Source organism: Brachypodium distachyon, chromosome 1 (genome assembly GCF_000005505.3).
Source record: "Brachypodium distachyon strain Bd21 chromosome 1, Brachypodium_distachyon_v3.0, whole genome shotgun sequence".
NCBI classification, from domain to species: domain Eukaryota; kingdom Viridiplantae; phylum Streptophyta; class Magnoliopsida; order Poales; family Poaceae; genus Brachypodium; species Brachypodium distachyon.
This window is the reverse complement of record NC_016131.3, coordinates 18760015-18783050: the sequence shown is the minus strand read 5'-3', so window position 1 is coordinate 18783050 and position 23036 is coordinate 18760015. Positions and strand designations below refer to the sequence as shown.

The 23036-nt window shown below is 46.5% G+C and overlaps 2 protein-coding genes and 1 pseudogene across 2 annotated transcripts; 2 read left to right on the top strand and 1 right to left on the bottom strand.

Moving 5' to 3' along the window:
• Window positions 1–7885: 7885 nt before the first annotated feature.
• On the top strand, window positions 7886–8768 carry LOC100843214. Its single transcript, XM_010238057.3, has one exon. It carries the CDS (start codon window positions 7956–7958, stop codon window positions 8616–8618), a length of 663 nt encoding a protein of 220 aa, XP_010236359.1. The 5' UTR covers window positions 7886–7955; the 3' UTR covers window positions 8619–8768.
• Window positions 8763–9957, top strand: LOC112269823 (annotated as a pseudogene).
• A 2564-nt stretch (window positions 9958–12521) lies between these two features.
• LOC100842604 (putative zinc finger CCCH domain-containing protein 51) lies at window positions 12522–18566 on the bottom strand. Its single transcript, XM_014901764.2, has 9 exons — window positions 18027–18566; window positions 16121–16831; window positions 15810–15977; window positions 15533–15715; window positions 14397–14551; window positions 14253–14319; window positions 13512–13666; window positions 13370–13436; window positions 12522–13078 (listed from the first exon to the last, which is right to left on the bottom strand). Exons 1-9 carry the CDS (start codon window positions 18053–18055, stop codon window positions 12946–12948), a joined length of 1668 nt encoding a protein of 555 aa, XP_014757250.1. The 5' UTR covers window positions 18056–18566; the 3' UTR covers window positions 12522–12945.
• Between the last annotated feature and the right edge of the window lie 4470 nt (window positions 18567–23036).

Sequence of the window (23036 nt, the reverse complement as noted above, 5' to 3'; positions counted from 1 at the left end):
GAGTCGCCCACCTCAAACAGTGAGAACCTACGATCGCTGAACGCACCATGACTGTGGACACGCCCTTTCAAGGCAAGCTATGAAACTGCTTCTCCTCTGATGAATTGACAAGGAAAAGACCAAAAACATCAAAAGAAGAATCGCGAGAACCAATGACTCCATGGAGTAGGACGTGACGCCTACACCAGGACGAGGACGGAGCCACAACACGAATCTTCTAGACGACGTCATCTCCACTGTCAAGATGCCACCGCGAAGAACACACAAACCTAATTATAAAATTGCCAAACTGATGGCAGACGTGGATCCGTGGTTCCCCCTGTCTCTCAACGCTGAATCGTCTGTTACAGACAAGGGGAACTGCCGAAGATCGAAATTTCCTTCAACAACGACGGCTAGGTCTCTCTTGGTGGCTAGGGTTTAATCTACACTCCCATCTCCTTCTGATCAGCCCTGATCGTCGACCTCGTGTCATTCCTTGTACAAGGCCATTACGTGCTCAACGGCGGAGACAAGGGTGGGCCAGCAGGGGCCCGGGCCTGGGATAAACTTTTTGACATTAGATCTAGGATTATATCTCAAATTTGTGTATCCTATCGATGTAGCACCCCTTAACATTCACTCAACAAAAAAAGTGTTTTAAAATTTTGCTAGAATTAAGAAAAAACTATGCCTAATTGACTTCCTCGTCTTCTCCTATATATTCTATCCCAAAAGACAACCGCAAATCCTTAACCAGAAATCTCAAATGACCTAGATATAGCAAAACCGTAAAAAAAAATCCCATCTTTTTCTCATCTCTACCATGGCCCTCCTTGTCTATTCCCGTAGGCGTCATTGCAGTAGAACTCGCGCCGGCCGTGGTCCACGTACTTGTGAAGGTGCCGGCCGGCCGCTGCTCAGACGCAATAGAGATGATGTCCGCAGTAGTCGATGTACTACTTGCGAAAAGCCGACCGCGTCACCTTTCCGAAGCTTACCTGGTGTTGAAAAGTGATCCGAATCCGTTACCAACTCTTGCTAGACGTAGCAGGATAGGTTTGGGCTTTGTGTTGTTATACGAGTTGAACTCATTTTCCTTGTCCTACTAGGATTCATGTTTATTGAACGTTATATATACCCCATGTAGTCGCACCTAAAGATGGCTTGTCGTCTCGTGCTTGTAGTTTAATCTCTATTTTCGTAACAATGGTATCAGAGGCACGTTATTGAGATTAATTTACGAGACACTTTCGGCGAGTCCGTTCAGAGAGTTCGGTTCCGCCGACTTCCGCCGAGTTCCCAGGCCGACGGGAAATTAGTCCCGTTCCGCTGCTGCCGTTCCTGAATCGAAGACCGTTGCAAGGTTGGTTTTCTACTCATATTCGATCGGGTGGATTGATTGGATCGAAGCAAGCTGCAGGCGCGGGCCAAACACAGCAGCAGCAAACGCACCGGTCCGAAGCAAGTTCTCGTCAGACTATTTTCTAATCAAGATGCGGGCGCTATTGGCTCAAACCGTTTATGATGATGCACTGGATGGATTTGCGAAAAAGAATTCTGCTGGTCGGACCGATGAGGACAAGGAGAAAAGGAATGACAAATTCAAACAAAAGGATGAAGCCCGAGCCACCGTTGTTAGCAAACAAGATTCTGATGGTGATGTTTCTGTAGTCGTTACCGGTGATTCCAAAATGAGAGATGTTTGGGTTCTTGATACGGCATGTACTTTCCACATGACCTCGCACCGGGAGTGGTTTGCAACATATGAAGCTATGCCAAATGGTTCTGTGTTGATGGGCGATGATTCTCCATGCGAGATTGCAGGTATTGGAACCGTTCAAATCAAGATGTTTGATGGCACTATCAGAACTTTATCGGATGTTCGCCACATTCCGAATTAGAAGAAAACTCTTATCTCTTTGAGTACTCTTGATAATAAAGGGTACAAATATTCAGGTGGAGATGGGATCGTCAAGGTCACAAAAGGTTCTCTTGTTGTGCTTGAAGGTGATATGAAGACTGCAAATCTTTACCACCTTCAAGGTACGACAATTACTGGTAATGCTACAGTTGTTTCACCTAAATTATCTGATTCAGATGCTACTAGTATCTGGCATATGCGTCTTGGTCATATGAGTGAAACTGGAATGATGGAGCTATGCAAAAGAGGCTTACTTGATGGTCAATGCATCGACAAGTTGAAATTTTGTGAACATTGTGTCTTCGGCAAGCAAACTAGGGTGAAGTTTGGCACAAGAACTCACTCTACCAAACACATATTGGAGTACGTTCACTCAGATTTGTGGGGAGAATCACGTGTTCCTTCACTTGGAGGTGCTGGTTATATGTTGACCATCATTAATGACTACTCGAGAAGAGTTTGGGCATATTTCTTGAAGCACAAATCGGATGTTTTCAATGCATTTAAGGAGTGGAAGATTATGATTGAAAGACAAACTAGCAAGCATATCAAGAAGCTGCGTACCGATAATGGCTTAGAATTTTGTTCTGGAGAATTTGATGCCTTGTGCAAGTCAGAGGGAATTTTCAGACATTACACTGTCCCAGGTACCCCTCAACAAAATGGTGTGGCCGAACGCATGAATAGAACCATCATGGAGAAGGTACGTTGCATGTTGTCAGGTTCTGAATTATCTAGAATTTTTGGGCAGAAGCCGCTTCCACTAGTTGTCACTTGATCAATCGGTCACCTAACCTTGCTATTGGAAAGAAAACTCCCATTGAGTTATGGTCTGGATCTCCAGCGGATTATTCAGATTTGAAAGTATTTGGTTGCCCTGCTTATGCTCATGTTAATAATGGTAAGTTGGAGCCTAGAGCTGTCAAGTGCATTTTCCTTGGTTTTAAGCCTGGTGTGAAAGGCTACAAGTTGTGGAATTCTGAAACTAGAAAGGTAGTGGTTAGCAGAAGTTTTAATTTTGATGAGTCTGCTATGTTACCTAATAAGCCATCTACTGATGTCCCTGGTATGAAGCCACACGATACAAGTGTGCAGGTGGAGCATGTTATTGATTCATGGTCTACAAAAGAAATTGAAGAGGAAAATGTTCAGAAAGCTCTCAATGTTGTGCAGCCACCACAAAGGTCCATTGCAGTTGATATGACTAAAATAAATATTGTTCGACCTAGGAGGTTGATTGAAGAATGCAATGTTGTTGCATATGCTTTGAGTGTGGCAGAAAAAATTGAAGGTAATGTTGAACCTTCAACTTATTCAGAGGTTGTTACTTCTGTTGATTCAAATAAATGGATGACTGCCATGCATGATGAGATGGAATCTCTTGAGAAAAATGGCACTTGGGATCTAGTCAAGCCACCAATTGAGAAAAAGCCTATTCGCTGCAAGTGGATTTTCAAGAAAAAAGAGGGCGTTACCCCGACCGAAGAGGTGAGGTACAAAGCAAGGCTTGTTGCAAAAGGTTACAGCAAAATCCCTGGTATTGATTTTACAGATGTCTTTTTCCCTGTTGTCAAGCACAGTTCGATTCGTACTTTACTCAGCATTGTGACTAAGCGTGATTATGAGCTTGAGCAAATGGATGTGAAAACTGCATTCTTACATGGGGAGCTGGAAGAGACCTTTATATGGAGCAACCGGAAGGTTTTGTCGTTCCGGGAAAGGACAATTTTGCTTGCAAGTTAAAGAAATCTCTTTATGGTTTGAAGCAATCACCAAGACAATGGTACAAGAGGTTTGACTCCTTTATGATCTCTCAGGGGTTCAAAAGATCAGACATGATAGTTGTGTTTATTTAAAGACAACTAATAGTTAAAGTCAGCAAGATTAGTACAAATGATAATCCAGCTGATATGATGACAAAGTCAGTTCCTGCCAATAAGTTTGAGATTTGCTCAGACTTAGTTGGTATTACTCATTAGTCCTATGGACGTTGACGCGCAAGGTGTTTATGTTCATTTGTTTGGAGGTGTTTACTTTCTTTGACTACTGGAGGGATTCGGATCAAGGTGGGGATTGTTGAAAAGTGCTCCGAATCCGTTACCAACTCTTGCTAGATGTAGGAGGATAAGTTTGGGTTTTGTGTTGGTATACGAGTTGAACTCGTTTTTCTTTTCCTACAAGGATTCATGTTTATTGCCCGTTATATATACCCCATGTAGGCGCACCTAAAGACGGCATGTCGTCTCGTGCTTCTAATACCCCAACATAGTAAAGTTGCGTCATTGCGCATCCGTGGTTTTTCCCGCAAGGGTTTACACGTTAAAATCGTGTCTCTTGTTCGTACTTTAATCTCTATTTTGGAACACCTGGCCTCGCACAAGGCTCTCCCTCTGCATCACCAGTCACTCATCCGCCAGAAAACTGGTCCGCAAATTGCCCGCGCGGTGCCACGCTTTGCGCTGGACGTTGTACGCGTCAATCCGGCCATGCACGTGCGTGACCAAGACCTTGTAGTAGAGCTCCTCCTTGATATAGCTGTGTGATTTGAAAAAAAATAAACTAATGAGCTACGCCCGGCTCAGGAGTTTGAAAAATCATGTGCCCACGCAACTAAAGCAGTATGCTTAATGAACATCATGACGCTAACATCCCGGTCTGACAGATGTGAGCGCACTTTCCCCATCCTCCGTACATCCCGGATCGTGTGGTTGCATGGGGGTGGAGCAGGTGCTCCGTGGAGCTGAAAATTGGCCCCGGCGCGCCCCAGCCACCAGTGGATGAAGAATGGTACTTTCTCCGTCTCACAAAAATTGGCACGGATTTGATCAAACGGATATGTAGACATAAAATCCGAGAAAGTCTGGATCGTAACTCTGGATAATACCATAGGTTTATCAACCTACAAACGGATATGTAGACATGAAAGTTGAATATGACTGGTTAGACAAATTGCACGTTCGGCACAAGTCATCAGATGCATACATGCAATTCGCGAGGCCATTAGTATAAAATAATTGAATATGATTCAAATTTGTGAGCAATATATCATAACCACAGGAGTTTACCTCCTATTTTCTTTGCTAAAATGGGTGACCTATTTTGCCAATATCAAAAGGAATAAAGGTTTATTGAAATATTGAACATATAACCTGTAAAATGGAAAGGAAATAAATCATATGTGGAAGTGTGGTTATTAATTAGAAAAGAAAATATAATTAAGGCTATATGGAGGTTGTCTAATTTTTAGTTAGAGATAAGTTGACCGTTAGATCATAATCCAATTGCTGCGAAACGGAGAAGTGGGATGATGTCCATATCTTGATTCCCACTGCTCTAATGCGTCAACTGAGATTTAAAACATTCTCGTAAAGCAACTGAGAAATAGTCACAACCTTGCTAATGTATGTAGAAATGAAATAATAATAATAATAATAATAATAATAATAATAATAATAATATTTGAGAAAATTGTATGTAAAAGTAACAAAACATCTCAAAATAACATCTAATCGATATTCATCAATATCCTTATGAAACTAGATCTTTTTTTTTCCTGAAAGTTATGAAACTAGATTTAATACGTGCCCGGCTGTTCAGAGGCAATAGAGACGCTGCCCATAGTAGTCCACGTACTTGAGAAGATCCCGCGTCGCCTTCCCGAAGCTTACCTGGCCTCGCACAAGGCTCTCCCTGTGCATCACCAGAAACTCAACCGCCAGAAAACTGGTCCGCAAATTGCCCGCGTGACGCCACGCTTTGCGCCCGGCGCTGTACGCGTCGATCCGGCCATGCACGTGCGTGACCAAGATCTCCTCCTCGTTCTCCCCAACGTCCACCTGCAGATGCACTGTGGTGATCACCCGCGACAGGTCGTACCCGTCCCACGTGATCAGGCCGATCCTTTCCTCGAGCCGCCAGCTCGTGCAGCGGCGGCGGGGGGTAGCTCCGCCGGAGCCGTAGCCGTCGAGAACCCACACCTCCATCGTGCTTGACGACGGCTCGACGGTGAAGATGCAGAGCTTCTTCGACAGCACGCCGAGCTGTGCCTCCCGCAGGGGACGTTCGGCTAATTCGGCCGGTGTCTCCATCAACCAAAACTTCTCCCTCGTCGTGTCGAACACGAGCACTTGGAGCGGCAGCGCCGATTCCATCCAGTACGTTTCAGATCCCGACGACGGCTGTGCCAGCCAGTGCAAGCTGTCGTGCAGCCTAACGACGTTGCACGTGTTCATAACGATCTTCGGGAAGGGGAGCTCGCGCCAGGCGTCGTCGCCGACCCTTAGGATCCGTAAGAGAGTCGGGGAGATCCTGATGGAGCCATGGGTTTCGCGGCAAGAGGCGTGCAGGAGGTGGAATCGCCCCGTCCCCGGGTGCGCGTAGCCGCCGACGATGTAGCCCGCCAGGCGCTGCTGCGGCGCGCGGACGGTGGCGCAGGCCATGGCGACCGGGTTCCACAGCACGTACTGCTGGTCGCGGAAGCCGATGCCGTGGGGGTCCGGAGAGCTCCCGCGCCTGAGGCACACCACCCCGTCCCAGGAGCCGACGGGCAGGGTGAAGAGGGGCGAGGTGAACCAGAGGGCGCGCGGGGGAAGCTGGGGCGGATGATGATGATGATGGCCGGCACTCCCGTGCTCGCCGCGGGCGGAGAAGTCGAAGGAAACGATTCTGGTGGGCTGGAGAGGCATGCCGTAGAGCCTCGTAGTAGAACTCGTGTTGAGCTGGAGAGGCATGCCGTAGTAGAACTCGTGTTGAGCCCCAATCCTGGCGGCGGCGGGGGGGCGCTTGGCGTGCGCATGGACGAAGGACGGGTCGGCTATGGCGGAGCGCCAGGCCCTGCACACTTGGCGGCAGCGGATGATCTGGGAAGCCGGCAGACGGAGAAGGATCTCGACGATCACGTCCACCGGGAGCTGCGCCGGGGCGGCCATGGTTTATCTACCTAGTAGAGTAATTTAGATCGGGTTGGCGATCGAGCGAATCGAAGCGGGACGGCGAACGGGGTGTTTAGGGTTGGCGATCGAGCGAAGCGAACCGGGACGGCGAACGGGGTGTTTGTAATTGTTTATCGATTGTTATCTGTACTTCTGTTACACGTTGCCCTGATCTCATTTTAATGGGCCATTGCTGCCAGCGGCGCCTTGGCCCGGCCCAACCAAACAACTTAGCCAACGAACAACTAGGCCGAACAGACCGTACGCGGCAGCCCGCTAGCCACTCCGATTCCCTGAATCGACGGCCGTATTATTCCAGGTCAACTGTGATTCGACGGAAAAATCTCACCGGCTGCGTCGATATCGCACCACCCGAAAGGCCAGCAAACCTGGGTTCACAGGAGACCAAAAGATTAGCAGGAGGCAGGTAAAAAACCCAAATTAAGTTAGTCTCTCCGACGGAAATTGCTTGTCGAAATATTATATGTATGTATCTAGACACTTTTTAGAGATAGATACATCCCTATTTAGACCGATTTGAGACAAATAATACCGGTCTGAGAAAGTATTACCAATGTAATAGTCATTCTTTTTTGTTTCTTTCGGACACTTATTCGTCGCTGTCATGTTCGTACGAAAACGAAAATATCTGAGAGAACAAAATATCAGCTACAAAAGGCAAGGAGAGAAAGGTAAAATTTACTTAACGGGGACTAGTGAGTTATAATATATATACGGATATACCAAGTGGGAGCAGCCTGTCGACATGGAGCAAATGAAAAAACTAGGAAGAGGTTTTCCCCGTATAAAACGGCTGGAATATGCTCACCGACCTTGCGCCACAAGCCACAGCTACACGATAAAGGTGCATACTCGTCACAGGATGGCAAAGATCGACTATTCCTATCACCATCCAGTATATGTGTCTGCCTTTTTTATCTTCATAATATCTATATGTTCGCTCGCACGTCGCAATTCTCAACCTGCTTGTTAGTCTGGTAGTGGTATCCCTGCCCCCCAGGGTGGTGTATATATACGGCCAGGGGGCAATAGACTACTCCTACCCTCTCACTCAGTGACTAACTAGCAGGCGTATAGTTCTTCTAGCTAGCTTCTTCTTCATGGAGCAGAAGCAGATCGTCAGGACGTTCTCGGCGCTGGGCCAGCTGGCCAAGATAGCTGCAATGCTCCTCCTCTTCCTCATCGTCCCTTTCGTGTCTCCCTCCCTGAAGGGCCCTTACCTCTACCTCGTCTTCAACGCCCTCGTCGTCTCCCTGGGTGTCCAGGCCGGCATCATCTCCGTCTCCGTTTCCGTCCCGAGCAACCAAAACAAGTCGCCGTCGGCGTCGAACCTGACCAATCCAGGAGAGACTGCAGATCATGTGACCAACAGTGATCATCGTCACCTTGTCAGTGGTGGCACTAAGCAGCGGGCGCCCTTGTTATTAGTAGAACGTAGGGAGGTAAATAAGCTCGCGCATCGTGCTGCTATCAAGGAGGGAGTCGTGGGCGTGGCAAAGAAACTGACGGAGAAGATCAACAATTGCCCTTCCAGGGCGAGCATCTTCTTCATCAGGAGCGTGGACGCAGACTACGCCGGCGAGGTCGTGGAAGCCAGCTCGTTGACGGTCCACCAGGTGGCGGAGGAGCGTAAAGAGTGGAAGGCCGACGACGCTGGGGTGCGCCTGAGCAAGCAAGAGCTCTTCACCAACGCCGAGGCGTTCATCGGCAACTTCTACAAGCAGCTCAAGATGCAGAGGGACGAGTCATGTGTTGGAGATTAATCTTGTACTTGAGTCAAACTAGCTAGGTAGACGTGCTTCTATAGTGTCCTTGTATGATATGATTTTGCTCTGTACTCCCTCCCTCTCAAAACAAGTGACGTGGATTTGTATAAAAATCTATATTTATTTTGAAACGGAGGGAGCATGAAATTTTGTGAGAAGAGAAATTAATTAAAAAAACACGTGTTTTGCATTTGTATCTGATCTTTTGCTTTGTATTGTATCCGGGAGACCGGGACAGCATATATAGGATCCGGCGAAACCCGCGGCCAGGTCCAACCGAAGCAGCCTGAGTAAAAAATATTGAAGGGAATAGACGATCCAGGTCAACAGCTCCATCGACCGAGTGGTCCGAAACGACCCTGCGCGCTGGTTGCCTGCTGAGGAGCCAACCACTTATATGGACAGGGCAAATCCGTTTCTCTTCTTTAGTTGTGTTTGGTTGGGCGGCCACACTCGGTAGTCGGGGCCAACCATTTTTTCTGGACGGGGCGAACCCGTTTCTTTTTGGAATACACTCCGAGCAATCCGAGCAATCTGAGGTCTGACGTTGCTTTTCTGGCTGGGATTGGTGTTCCAAATGCACGAGTGGGCAAATATTTCTTCTGCTCCTTCATTTTTTTCATACTGTATTGAGCAGTCCATGAAGCCCGCTATAAGTTACTTCCTCCGTCCCATAAAGATTGCCACGGATTTGAACTAGAGGTAGTTCAAATCCGTGTCAATCTTTGTAGGACGGAGGGAGTATTTGATTGAGGAAATGGGTATTGAGGAGAGTGATGTGGGCAAAGTAGTGCAGCTAGGCCCCCAGATTCTGGTGCAGCGAATTGATCATGCGTGGAAATTAATCTCGATTTCCTTTTCTCACAAAAGAACTAGGGGCTCCCAAAGATATAGCATCGTTAAGATGTTCACAAAGCATCCACAACTGCTTCATTACAGGATTGAGGATGGAATCTTGCCTCGGATCAATTTCCTTAGAAGCATTGGCATGAGAAACTCTGATATTCTCAAAATATTGACAAGTCTTACGCAGGTATTACCGTATTAATGTGATCATTCCTCATGAACCTGTGTTGTTTGATCCAAGTGTCTCTGGTGGTAAATGTGCCCACCATGCTTTTCAAGTGTTATCTTTGTCGTTGGAGGAAAATCTCAAACCAAAGTATCTTTACTTGGTCAAGTACTTGAGCTTGTCTCTTGAGCAAAGAATTCGTCCTCGCCACCGTTTTCTTGTTTCATAAAGAAACCTCCAAAGGGTCCATTCCCTCTTAGCTCCTTTGTGCCTACGGATGAGCGTTTTTGCCAGCGGTGGGCCGGGACTACCTTAGAGAAGTAGCATACATTCAGACTGACGTTATTGCTGACAGGTTTTGCAGAGAAGACAGGAAGGAAATCATTTGCATCACGACGGTAGATGCTCGAGTAACTTGACCTTCTTTGAGTGGGTCTTTTGATTTCTGAGCCTATCCTCCTGGCTATTGGAAAGTCCCAAAGGGTCCATTCCCTCTTAAGCTCCTTCTGCGTACAGTTGAATGTTTTTGGGGCGACTCGGGAGGCGACCCCGTCGCCCCAACTCTCGGGGGCCACCTCCCATCTCCCCCCCACCACCCACCCCCTCCCCCCCCCCCACGCGGCTTTGCCCGGCGGCGGCGAGGCCTCGTTCGAGGCGTCCTTGTCTCCTCTGCGCTCTCCTTCGCAGCCCGGCCCCTCCGAGCTCGGGGGTGGCCGCCGGCGCCGGTTCTGCGGCCATTGGCGTCGGATCCATAGAGGGGGAGGCCGGATCCGGTGCGGGTCCTCTCCTGCGGCGGCGCGGCTGGGCGTCGGGCCGACGGTGCCCGATTTGCGTGCTCCGGCGGTGTCTATGCCGGATCTTTGGCCGGAGCAGCTTGCTCCATCAGTGGTGGCGCCGGATCCGTGGTTGCTGATGCTGGATCCGGCATGGCGCGGCTTCCTGTGGAGTTTCCCGGCGGTGGTGGCCGTCATGGCTCCGTGGGTGTAGTGGCGCGTGCAGGGCGGTGGGCTGCAGCGTGGGGTCGCAGATCTGCTGGCGTGGAGGCTGCGTGCGTGGTGCAAGGCTGCGACGTGGCAGCGGCGTGGGGCCGCGTGGTGGCGCTCGGCCACCGTAGGCGGTGCATGGGGCGGTTGCGGCGCCATGGCCGGTGCCCGTTGGTGGTTTGGCACGTGGCGTTCGGCGGGCTTCGCCGGCTCTCGTTGTGGTGTGGTGGCCTTTGGCCAGGTCCTTGGCCGTCGGGCTTGCTGCGGAGCTGTCCGCTCCTGTCCGTGGTGGGTGTGGTGGTTGCAGGTGAAAACTCTGCATCAACGTTGTCGGTGCCGGCGACGGCGGCGTTCTTGGACGTCGTTTCCTTCCTGAAGGCGTCGTTGTGCAGTTCCGCCACATCCCACCCTTCGCAAACGAGCTGCCTCCGAGCGAAAGTTCCAATTCGGTGTCCGGGTCGGGTAACGGCGGCGTCCTTGGACGTCGTGTCCTCCTTGGAGGCGTTGCCTCTGGAGCCCTCGTTTGGCGGCGGAGCATGTTTTGCTACGGGGGCCTGGCTGGGATCCTGGCCAGGAAGGACCTTGTGCTACGCGGGCTTGCGTTGTGCGAGTCGTTCCCGTCGGGGCAACCTCTTCTCGCTCCGGTCATCAAAGAAGCCCAGTTCTGCCTACCTTCTTCTGGCGCAAGGAGCTGCTCCCTGTTCGGCGTCGTTGGAGCGGAAGAGGTCTCGTCTTTGCGTTAGCGGCTTGCTCTTTCGGTTTCGTCTTGTGTATGCTCGATGTCAGGGTTTTTCGCACGGCTTTCCTGCAATTAGCCGTGCATTGTATCGGTTTTTAGGCCTAGTTTTCCTTATAAACGGAGCCAACTCTTTCTTCTAATCGAATCGCGGGGATCGACCGTTTGCGTCCTCAAAAATGTTTTTGCCAGCAATAAGCCGATAAGTAACATACATTTAGACAGAGCAAGCTGCTGATAGGTTTTGCTGGGAAGTCTGGAAGGAAATGATTATCACCAAGACTTTGAGCCTGCTCTCCTCACTGTAAGATGACCATCTGACACAGCACTTTCTGATAGTTCTTGTTCTTTTGGTGGTTATTATTCATAGTTATAATTGTTCATTTACTGTTTTCAGGAAATGGTCTAGGTTGCTGGCCAATGATAGGTGGGTTTATAATGCAGATATATCAACTACCGCTTAAACAAGTCTGTATAGCATCTTGTAAATAGACGGTCCATCTAGAGAACAACATCCATCCGAAATTTCTGATGGAACAACTACTTCCTGGAGTAGCTACCTACCTTGTGGCTATTAGCAGACTGTTAACCGCAACTTTTGAGCCGCATATTATGTCGAGAGGAACTGAAGCTTAGCCATCTTAGAGCTATAGTTGGTAGCTTTCTGTGTCAACGTGTGCTTGTCCTGTTGTTTCCAGGGTTGTAAGAATGATAGAAATTCTGATGCCAGTCCTGTTTGACTGTTTCTCAGGGATAAGGTGGAAATAGCCTTTTCTTGTGCCTCTTTCGTTCGTCTGCCTGCCTGTTTACCACCAGTGGTTCTCCTAAAATATGTTTCATACCGGCGAGGTCAACAGGGAGAGGCTGCAACTTCTAATTTACAGTGTACGTATGATATGTTTGTTGCATCTAGAGAGCCCATATAGTAGTGATAACAGAATCACGTCTAGTCTTGGGAGTTTGTCTGCGTCGAGGAAGCAACAGTTGCAGCGCTCGAAGAAGAAATTATCAGTGTCTTGGGTAGTATACAACAAACGGTTGTGGGTCTATATTATCTCTAAGCCGTGCACTGAATTCACATTCAAATGCACAGTTTGGGAGCGAAAAAGGAAGCTTAGTTCATGCGCTGCTGGAAACTTTTCTGGCACTGGCAATGCACCCCTCCACACTGCGAAAATTCCTGGCATTTAATCTTAGACAATTCAAAGTGTACGCTCTCGCCAGAGCAAATAGCCCTGTACTTAATTCACAGGTCTCAGCACTAGTTACAACCACCAGAATAATGACGAGTTCTATCTCAAAGAAACATTGTACTCAATAGGTAAGCAAACCCCAAGAAACTAAGAATAACAGAATCGAACAAATGGATAGCTCAGGTAAGATAGCTTCTAGTATTATTCTCTCAGAAGGAGCCGCGTATGCTCTCTGCCATATGCATGCACGAAACTTCTCTGCAGACTAGAATTACAAGGTGGATCACAGTAAACCATAAAAGTGCTTCCCGTCTACTATACAAGGTCAGTTACTGTACTGAAGTTTGCTGTATCTCAGCTTTCTGAGTTTACTGTATCTCAGCTTTCAGGGTATATGCATCTATTCGTCGATAGCATCTGCAGGAAACTGCTGTTCCAGCACCTGTGCTTGCTCCGCTGACGGCTCAGGTTGTTCGTAGAAACAGTCGATACCTGGAAGACTAGAATAGCTCACATGGTATATGTCATCATCCCTGCAAAATAGCTCACATGGTTCAGAATTATTACCGCCAGATTAATTAGCAGGGAAAGACGACAAGAATGATAAATAAGAATAGTAATTAAGGATGGTTGTTGCTACTCAGAGTAATACAAAATGTAAAATAATGCAGCAACATCTGTAGTGCTCCAATCCAACATAGTTTGTCATTTCGCAACACTGATAATTTCAGTCTGAACTGCATGACTTCGATCATTCTAGGCATAACGGCTCAATAAAACAAGCCTGTAGCCAAATCTACTGACAAAAAAAAGAAAAAACTCACATATCTCGACGTGTTGATTGTCCATCCGGGCCATCTGACATATGTGCTGGTCTTGTCACATCCCCACCTAAAAGAATTACAAATCAAACTTAGTAATAGAAGAATTGGGAAGAACCAGGGTAGGGAGACTTTATGTGGATACCTTCTGGAGTCTTTACTTCTATCTCAGAGTTAGAACCTGGGTTTTGTGCTATAGGTGGAGCCATTTGTGGTGCAATCGTAACATTGCTGTTCTCAGTAGCAATTCCTACGTCACACCAACTATGCAGCTCATTTTTCTCAGTAACATTGGTGTTCCTGTATTTACAACATTTCCAAACTTCAGCATTCAGAGTTTGCACATGCGAAAAAGAATGTACTTTGTTCCTAACTTGTAATATAGTACTCCTTCCGATTCATAATAAGTGTCTCAGGTTTAGTACAACTTTGTACTAACTTTTTCCTAAATCTGAGACACTTATTATAAATCGGAGGTATTACAACAATATTGAGTAAGGCATAACCGGAACAAATCAATGAACTTAAACAAAATAATTCCATGGATAAAATTAGTGAGAAACTACCTCTCAGGGACTTGATAAATAGCAGAACTTATTAAACAAACCAAACCAAGAAAACCTTAGTGATACATAAAACTAACCAGTAGCTTATGGATATGAAGAAAAGCTAGTGAATTTTACAAAAGATGGTAGGTCGCACATAGATGCTCAAATAAAGATTCAAATCAGTAGTCTAATGTGCAACACTGTCATTAGGAAGAATACTTTATTTAAAAGGCATTTAGGAAGAACTCTTGACGACACTAGTGTGCAGAGTCCACAGGGCCAAATCTGCATTGACTTTGATCTTTCTAGGAATAACGGCTCAGTAATGGAAAACTCACATGTCTTGACGTGCTAAGTGTCCATCCGAGCCATCTGACATATGTGCTGGTCTTGTCACATCCCCACCTAAAAGAATTACAAAACAAGCTTAGTAATAGAAGAACTGGGAAGAACCATAGGGTAGGGAGACTTTATGTGGATACCTTCTGGAGTGTTTACTTCCCTCTCAGCCTGAGAACCTGGGTTTTGTGCTAGTGGCGGAACCATTTGTGGTGCAATCATAACACTGCTGTTCCCAGTAACAATTCCTACATCACACCCACGTTGCAGCCCATTTCTCTCAGCAATATTGATGTTCCTGTATTTACAACATTTCCGAACTTCAGCATTCAGAGTTTGCAAATGCGAAAAAGAATGCACTTTGTTCCTAACTTGTACTCCCTCCGATCCATAATAAGTGTGTTATAACTTTGTACTCAATCCAAGACAATTATTATGTTTCAGAGGGAGTAATATAGTACAACAATATTGAGTAAGCATAACCAAAAGAAATCAATGCACTTAAACAAAAATAATTCCATGGATAAAATTAGTGAGCAACTACCTCTCAGGGAGTTGATAAATAACAGAAATTACTAAACAAACAAAACCAAGAAAACCTTAGTAGTGCATAAAACTAACAAACAGTAGCTTATGAATATGAAGAAAAGCTAGTGAAATTACAAAAGATGGTAGGACGCACATAAATGTTCAAACAAAGATTCAAATCAGTAGTCTAATGTGTAACACTGTCATTAGGAAGAATACTTCTATTTTGAAAGGCATTTAGGAGGAATACTTGACAACACTAGCAGAGTCCACAGGGCTCCACGAATGGGGGAGTGTAGACCATACTTTTGGCTACTCGCAACTAATCTCCAGCAAAAATTAACTTCTGTGGAAATGCTTGTATGCAATCTTGAAAATAAAATAAAAGAAATATGTAAGAACTTAGAACATGTCATGCAACATTTTGACCATAGTTAACACTAATACTTAAGGCTGAAATTAAGTGTTTGGCAATGGGGGCGTGGCAGGCTTGTTTCTCCCTGTCATTGCATTTAGGAGACATTGGCATGTATATGCAGGGTTGGCCCATCCCAAGGCATGGATATAAACCTGGTTGTTTAAGCCTTTTCTATCAATGCATAAAGACATCAGCCTTTGATGTTTTCTTGGACATAATATTTATGGACATCAGCCATGAGGTATTGTTTGAACATAAATTATAGATACAGGTTTGCATTGCACACAGAAAATAAAGAAAGCAACAGAAAACATCCGCAAATTAGATCCTTACCCCGGTTTGGTTTCTCCTGAATGCTTATAGGGCTTGACAAGAACTGTAGCTCCACAGATGAAATGAGGCACCTGAGGATTCCATTCAAACAAGAGCAGCTCCACTGTCTGAGGGTACTGGAATGTCACAAAACCGCACAATCGTGGAGTGGGCATTCTCACTTTCAAGACAGGCCCATACTGGCTGGAAGAAATAACAAGAAAATATCAGCATAACAAACATAGCAATTAGCAGCTTCATCTAAAGGGATCCCAACACTGAAGTTACAAGGCGATACCTGAAATAGTTTGAAACAAGACTTTCGGTGCATCTGGCTCTGCCTTCAGCAGTGAAGGTGATGTAAATCTTGTTAAAGCCGCTGCCAGTATCCATCACATTCAAATTAACAGCAGGACCTAGGTAGGAAGGAGCATGTTCCAACAGGACTATGAAATTTTGTCCCATCCTGCGTTGAAACATGAATGGTCATAATCAGAATGATTAGAAAAAAATAAGAGATGTGTCATTGCCAATTTATGTTGCAGACATGATGCAAACTGAAAAGCAGACATCTGAAACAGAAGCATAAGAAATGGGATCATAACAAACCTGTCAACAATCAGAGTAACCGTGTGAAGGCGCGCGAGCAAACTTATTATGCTACCAGTACTCTGATTCCACCACCCTTGCAGAGGCTGCTTGTAGCACGCTAAGTAAACTGGCAAATCAGCTACCCGAGTTAGAGGTCGGTTCATCAGCAGTTCTCTGATTGCCATCTCTAACATCCCTAATGGCCCAAATCCATGAGAGAACCTGCAAGACCAGCCCTTCTTGCAAACGCCAGTAGACATGTAGAAGCGGCAAGGAATATTGGCCAACTGCTCTGATCTACTGGCAGGACATCCAGTAACATTTGAGCACCCTGGCATACCATCACCTGGGACGCTTGAAGATCGCAAATTTTCCTCGATCTGAGAAGAAACAATTTGACCAGCTGGAGGAGTTGAATGTGCCTCGATCTTGGAAGATACAATGTGATCACCCCCTGGAGTTGGAGACTGAATCCCATCTGAAGTCCGAGAGAGGGCTGGAAACTCACGCCCTGGTGAGTGTGCCTTGGACATAACGTTCATTCGCTTCTTCGTTTCAGCGATCAGGGAGTGTATTTGCTCATCTGAACCAGATGAATACAACCTGACCCTTGGAAGTTCATTCGTGCTGACGAAGTGGTCAACAATATCTACGGCCATCGATGGCTCAACCTTCCTAACTCGATTCACCAGAACATTTGCACATTCTTTTTTATCCATTTCTTGATTCCTGCAGCACAGATAACATAGCGGAAAGTAAAAAAAAAAAAACAAGAAACTGCCATAACACAGAAGCATAGTCCAATAAGAACCAATGGTGTGCAATTGCCAGAATCAGACACTTCCCATTTGCACTTGCAAAAATTGAAAAACAAAAACCACTCGTCACTACGACCTTTCCTGCCTATTGTAACATATAAACAAAAATTCTTTCGCAGAAAAAATCAAAGAAAAGGTAGGGTAAAGTAATATATCTGCAACTAAGAGTAATTTTACCCGAGGACCTCCAGATTTCAACCATAATCAGTACTTCAGTGCCAGCTATTCCGCAATTAACGCCACAAGAACTCATCATCATGAAGAACATTTTCGCGACCAAGAACTGTTCTAGGCTAGAAGACGTCTCTAGAATTCAACCAAAACAGGTATTTCTCTACCAGATACTACACAAATTAACCCTGCAAGAATGCTCAGAATTCATTTTAAATGGTACTTACGTAGCAGTTATTCCACAATTAATTCCACAAGAACTTATCATGAAGAAGAAGAATTTAGCAACATATTCACGACCAAGAACCAGTCTAGCCAGAAACCGTTTTTAGAATTCAACCAAAACAAGTATTGTTGTATCAGATACTCTAAAAATTAACCGCATGTCGACCCGGACAAGGCAGGAGTGAGGGGAGAGGGGAGGGAGAAGGACCAAGAACCATTGTAAACAAGAAGACGTCTCTGGAGGACAACCAAAAATACTCTAAAAATTAACGCTGCAAAACATGTTGATCAGGACAACGCAGGAGTGAGGGGAGAGGGCGACCAAGACAAGAACCATCGTAAACAAGAATACGTCTCTGAAGAACAACCAAAAATACTCTACAAATTAACCCTGCAAAACATGTCGACCAGGACAAGGTAGGAGTGAGGGGAGAGGGGAGGGAGAAGGACCAAGAACCATTGTAAACAAGAAGACGTCTCTGAAGGACAACCAAAATCAGTACTGTTGTACCACGTACTCCAGAAATGAGGCAAGAGGACCAAGAATGGGGATGGGGAGGACCGGAGGAGGAAGGTGTAACAAGTCCAAGACGGAAAGAACCAGTGCAGCTAAGAAACCTTCTCCAGGAATTCTACTAGGTACTCCATAAAAGAAAAAACCGAGAAGAAGAGGAGCAGAAAGAGAACGCAGCAAAAACTAATGTACGTACCTCTTTTCCTCCAGAGGAGACCAGGGCATCGGATGATCGGAGAACGAGCAGAAGAATAGAAGAAGAGGAGGAGGCGGGGCTATATATGCCCGCGCATGCTTGCGTTTTAAAGTTGAGTTGGGCTATCACGCGTAAGGCTCCAGGCGGGATTTGGGCCTCGTCGTATTGGGCCTGGTCCTTGTCGTATTGGGCCTGGGCCTGGGCCTGGGCCATGTCGCATGGTCCACCTCCATGCGGCGAGGTGGGCGGCATGGACGCGGCAAGCCTTCCCTGGAGGCGGCGGCGACGAAGCTCGGCATGGAGTGTTGCGGTACTGGATATCGACTTCTGGCGTGGAGATCGACTCTCCGTCGTTGGGGATGGAGAGTGAGGGAGGTAGGGGAGGGGTCTCTCGAGATCGTGGTCGTCGGTGTGGCTTGGAGGTGGCTACAGGCAGTAGATTGGCGGTGGCTTCTGGGCTCGTGGCGGCTGGCGGCGCGGCTGCTGCCATTGGCGGTGACGGCGAGCAGGGATGGGTGGGTGGGTGTGGGTGGGGGAGGCCACGGGCAGCGCTAGGCACGGGGTGGAGGCGGCGGGCGGGCAGGACGTGAAGGGTTGGGGAGACACAGAAGAATCCGGATTCGGGAGTTACGAGAGAGACAGAGTTGGGGAAATTTTTACGAAGACATACACAGTAGAGAGTCGAATGCCGAATGGCTTGGTCAAAAAAACAAAGAGTCGAATGCCGAATGGAACGGATTTATTTGTAGTTGCTTGTGTGTTGATGCAAATCGATTCAAATTGATATAAATTGCTGTTGTAAGTTACAGTAATATTAGTTGTCTAAATAATATAATTAAAATAAAATAATTTTTTGATTTATATTATAGTAGTAGTTTCAAATATATCATAGTTTGAAATATATTTATATCCAGCAAAAAGTTGAAAGATGTGAATAAAATATCGATGGGTGAAATACAAATGAGTTTTGGGGAATTTCTTGAAGAAAATCAGACTTGAGGAATGAATCTTTTATAAGAATCCTAAATAGAGATTTTGGGGAAGCAAAATCTCGGAAAAGCTGCTAAAGTTGCTCAAAGAACTAACGAGGCCATGGCACGATCAAGTCGCGTAAGAGCGGTGTGGTAGACCAGGCGACTTGCGAGCTCCCTTGGTATGTTGCCATCTGGGGCTCCTAACTCATTGAATGGATGAGGATTCGGCCCTCCGCATTTTTATCTCATTTAGTGAAAAAAAATCATTTAGTTAAACTTGTGCAACTTTTTAACCCTTTGTGTTTAAATTTTCCTAACTTATACTCCCTCCGTCTCATATTCTCGAATTCGTACAAATATGGATTTATGTATACCCGGAAAGCGTCTACATACATGTAAAATTTCTTCACTTAAGATGGCATGGAGAGAGCAATAAGTAGGTTGGGCGATCCGCGATCCTGGAAAGATCTTGAGGTGCCGATCCCCTTGAGGAGCAATGGCCGGTTTTAAGCAAGCAAAGTACTCTCTTATTTTCATAAAGGCTGGCTTATTTGGTTTCGTTAAGAAAAACTTGAACCGGTGATAATTCTATTATTATGTAATTTATATGATATGAAACCACAATTACTAGTTATAATTTTGAAAACGAATCTATTAATATAAAATTTCATGTATGAAAAAACACATACTCCCCCCGTGCAACAAAAGATGTCTCAAGTTTGTCAAAATTTGGATGTATCTAGACATGACTTAGTGTATAGATGCATTCAAATTTTGTCAAAGTTGAGACATCCTTTGTTGGACGGAGGGGGTATTAGTTTAGTAATTCTTGGTCAAAGCAACCCTTGTCTTAATTAAATCAAGCCAACCTTTATGAAAATAAGGAAGTATTTAGGATGAGGGGTCTGAGGAGCGGATTGATGGCTCCTCGACATTTTTTTTAGGACACAACGGTCGATCCCCACGATTCTATTAGAAGAAAGAATTGGTCCGTTTATAACGAAAACCGGGCCTAAAAAACACTACAAAGCGTGGCTTATTCCAGGAAAACCGTGAAAAAGGCCCGGCGACAAACAAGCTATTCCCTCTGATCCTAAATTCTTGACTCAAATTTGCCCAATATATGGATGTATCTATTCTTAAAAAGCATCTAGATGCATGTAATATTTTGACAACAATTTAGGATCGGAGGGAGTACCTAACAAAGTAAGGTACAAGGCAAAACCAACGTACAAGCCACAACTGCAAGAGCAAATATCTCCTCTCACTCCAACGACGCCGAACAGGGAGCACATCCTTACGCCAGACAAGGTAGGCAGAACTGGGCTTCTTCGATGACCGGAGCAAGGAGGGGACCGCCCCGACAGGTTCCAGCATGCACATTAGCGAGCCCCCGCTGCTCGAAGTCGCCATCCCTGGCCAAAACACAACAACAAGCATTCCGCGCCGCCACGCAAGGTCTCCAGAGACAATGCCTCCAAGGAGGGAAAGACGTCTAAAAGTGTCGCCGTTTCCCGATCCGGTAACACTGAACCTGAGCTTTCGCTCAAAGGCACCTCGACTGCAGGGGCGAGGATGCATTGGTGCTGCACGCGAACGCCTCAAGAAGGAAGCGACATCCGCGGACGCCGTTGTCGTCCGCACCGACAAGACCGGCACAAGGTTTTCACTGCAGCCACCGGAATCCCAGCACAGATAGAGAAGCCAGCTTCATGGCAACCATGACCAGGGCCATCTCGCGCCACCCACCAGAACACAGAGCCGTAATAACAAGCCCGCACGAACCCAACATGGCTCGGATGCTGGGCCAGGCCTAACCCACCACCACTCCAGATCGCCGAGAAGCCAGACGACCGCCGGAGGACACCGCAGCCACCTTGCACAGGCCACGGCCCGCATGGCCCAAGCTGCGAAGCCAACGAGCCATGCCCAACCAGCATGCCATTCCAGATCGGGGTGGTGGCGACCTAGATCCGCACACCACACAGCTGCCAGACACTCCCGCACCACCACCAAGCACGGGGCACACCACCACCTACCGCTGCTGTGAGATCCCTTGCTCGCAGAGCACGGACGGCTGCCGCCGCCAAACGAGGAAGAGCCCCGCCACCGCCAGCACCGCGCGGACTTTACCCGGCGATGGCGAGGTGAAGGGAGTTGAGGTTGGGAGGCGACGGTGGCCGGGGAGAATCGCCGCCCGTGTCGCCTAGGGAGGAGCGACACGGGCCTGGATCGTCCTCAACACATGCTTCATTTCTCTTCTTTTTTTCGAAAAGGGGAGATTGAAAGATCGGTATGGTCGACTAGAGGGGGGTGAATAGGCGACTAAGAAATTTTAACTTTTTGGTTGTCTTGAAAGATACAAACACTTAATCTTAACGCTCACTAAATTCTCTAAAAGGGAATGCAAAGTACCTAGTATTAAGTGTAATAGCCGAAGCAGCAAAATAAACAATAGGGGTGAAAATTGATACCTCACGGGAGACGAAAATTTGACTCCGGAGTTCCACCTTTTGGGAGGTGTACATCTCTGTTTGGAGAAGTGCTCTACCACAAAGTTAGAGGCGCCACAAAGGCTCACTCTATTCTCCTCTCACAACACTACAAAAGCGAGGTGAGCTCCATTAATGGTTTCCTTGAGGGCGAATGCCGAACCCTTACAAACTTGACCCGGTCACCACTCCTCCAGCTCAATTGGAGGCTCTCAATCCAATCCTCGAGCTCTTCGACATCAACGATGAGCACGAGGCGATCACTTACGCCTAGGGTTCCTAAAAACCCAAGAGAAATGAAATTCACAAAACAAACAAGGGGAATCAACTTTTTGACTTGGTGAAACCCTAGATCTTGATCTTCTCCTCCAATCCTCAAAAGATGAATCAAAGGGGGGAACTATGGAGGGAGATCAAGGGAAATGAAGCTTGTGTTTCTTGGACTGAGAGAGGGGATTTTTCTGGCTGGAGTCGGGCAAAAGACCCGTTGGGGACGAAGGGGTATTTATATGAGGTCCCCAAAATCTAACCGTTGTGCACTGAAATCTCAAGGCCGACCGGAAGTTCCGCAATTTCCACGAGGGGCAACCGAGAGCACCCAGAGGTGCTCCCAAAGGTTCAGGCAGAACTTCCGGTGCCTGGAGAGCTGGGCACACACGAAATGAATTTCTGATTTTGGTTTCTTCTCTCTCACTTTGGGTAGATTTGTTAGTGGGCGCAAAATATGAGTTTGTGTACGTGAAATTGATTCACCCACTAGCTTCCTTGTGAATTCTCTCTTAATAGTACGAATGTACTATGACTCAAATCAAACCAAAAGTGCCGTTAACACTGCTACGCTTCTTTCTTTTTAGAGGGTCCACGCATCATCTTGTGCCAATATTCGTATAACCTCTGAAATGCTTAGCACACGATTATATAACACAATGTATTGTCATCACCACCAAAACTATTTAGGAGAGAAATGACTTTTCAAAGATTCTCCGGTCTATGCATTGAAACGATTCACGCAACCATTTTATTTTAAAGTTATAGCATCGTTGTGACCAGCACCAGCTCCCCCTCCATCTCTTCCCGGCTGAATAGGTGATGAATTGGTACGAAATCGGTCGTTATTGGTCTTGCAGTGACATATGCAGTGTTTTTTTTTAACTCAAGATATATGCGGTGCTTGTAATCTTGTTGCATGTCCAGATTTTGCCGTCGATAAATTATTTAGGCCGATTTGTATACAAGTAAAACCAAGAAGCCAGGAGCTTGTGGTCGTCACTAAAATAATTACACTAACTATACTTGCGCACTGGCTAAATCTTTGCGTCAACAAATCATGTACTTAGCCAACGTCGTGAGAGCTAACACGGCAAATTGCTAAATACGGTATCAACGATCTCAGCTACTGTTACTCGCAAAAGAAAAAGATCTCAGCTACTGTTCTTATATAATCAAGTTTCTTAGCCACGTCGGCCGGACGTGGAAGGCTAAGCTGTCATGATTCAAAAAAGAGAGAGAGGGAAAAACATCGGTCGGATCGGGTAAGAAATTGG

What these genes read in the sequence shown, in the direction of transcription:
- LOC100843214 (XM_010238057.3), top strand. Translation starts at nt 7,956, where the DNA reads ATGGAGCAGAAGCAGATCGTCAGGACGTTCTCGGCGCTGGGCCAGCTG.
- LOC100842604 (XM_014901764.2), bottom strand. Translation starts at nt 18,055, where the DNA reads ATGCCCTGGTCTCCTCTGGAGGAAAAGAG. An exon ending in GTTACTCTGATTGTTGACAG is followed by an intron (nt 15,978 to 16,120) that starts GTTTGTTATGAT and finishes GTTTCAACGCAG; the next exon opens with GATGGGACAAAATTTCATAG. An exon ending in AGAAGTAAAGACTCCAGAAG is followed by an intron (nt 13,437 to 13,511) that starts GTATCCACATAA and finishes TAATTCTTTTAG; the next exon opens with GTGGGGATGTGACAAGACCA.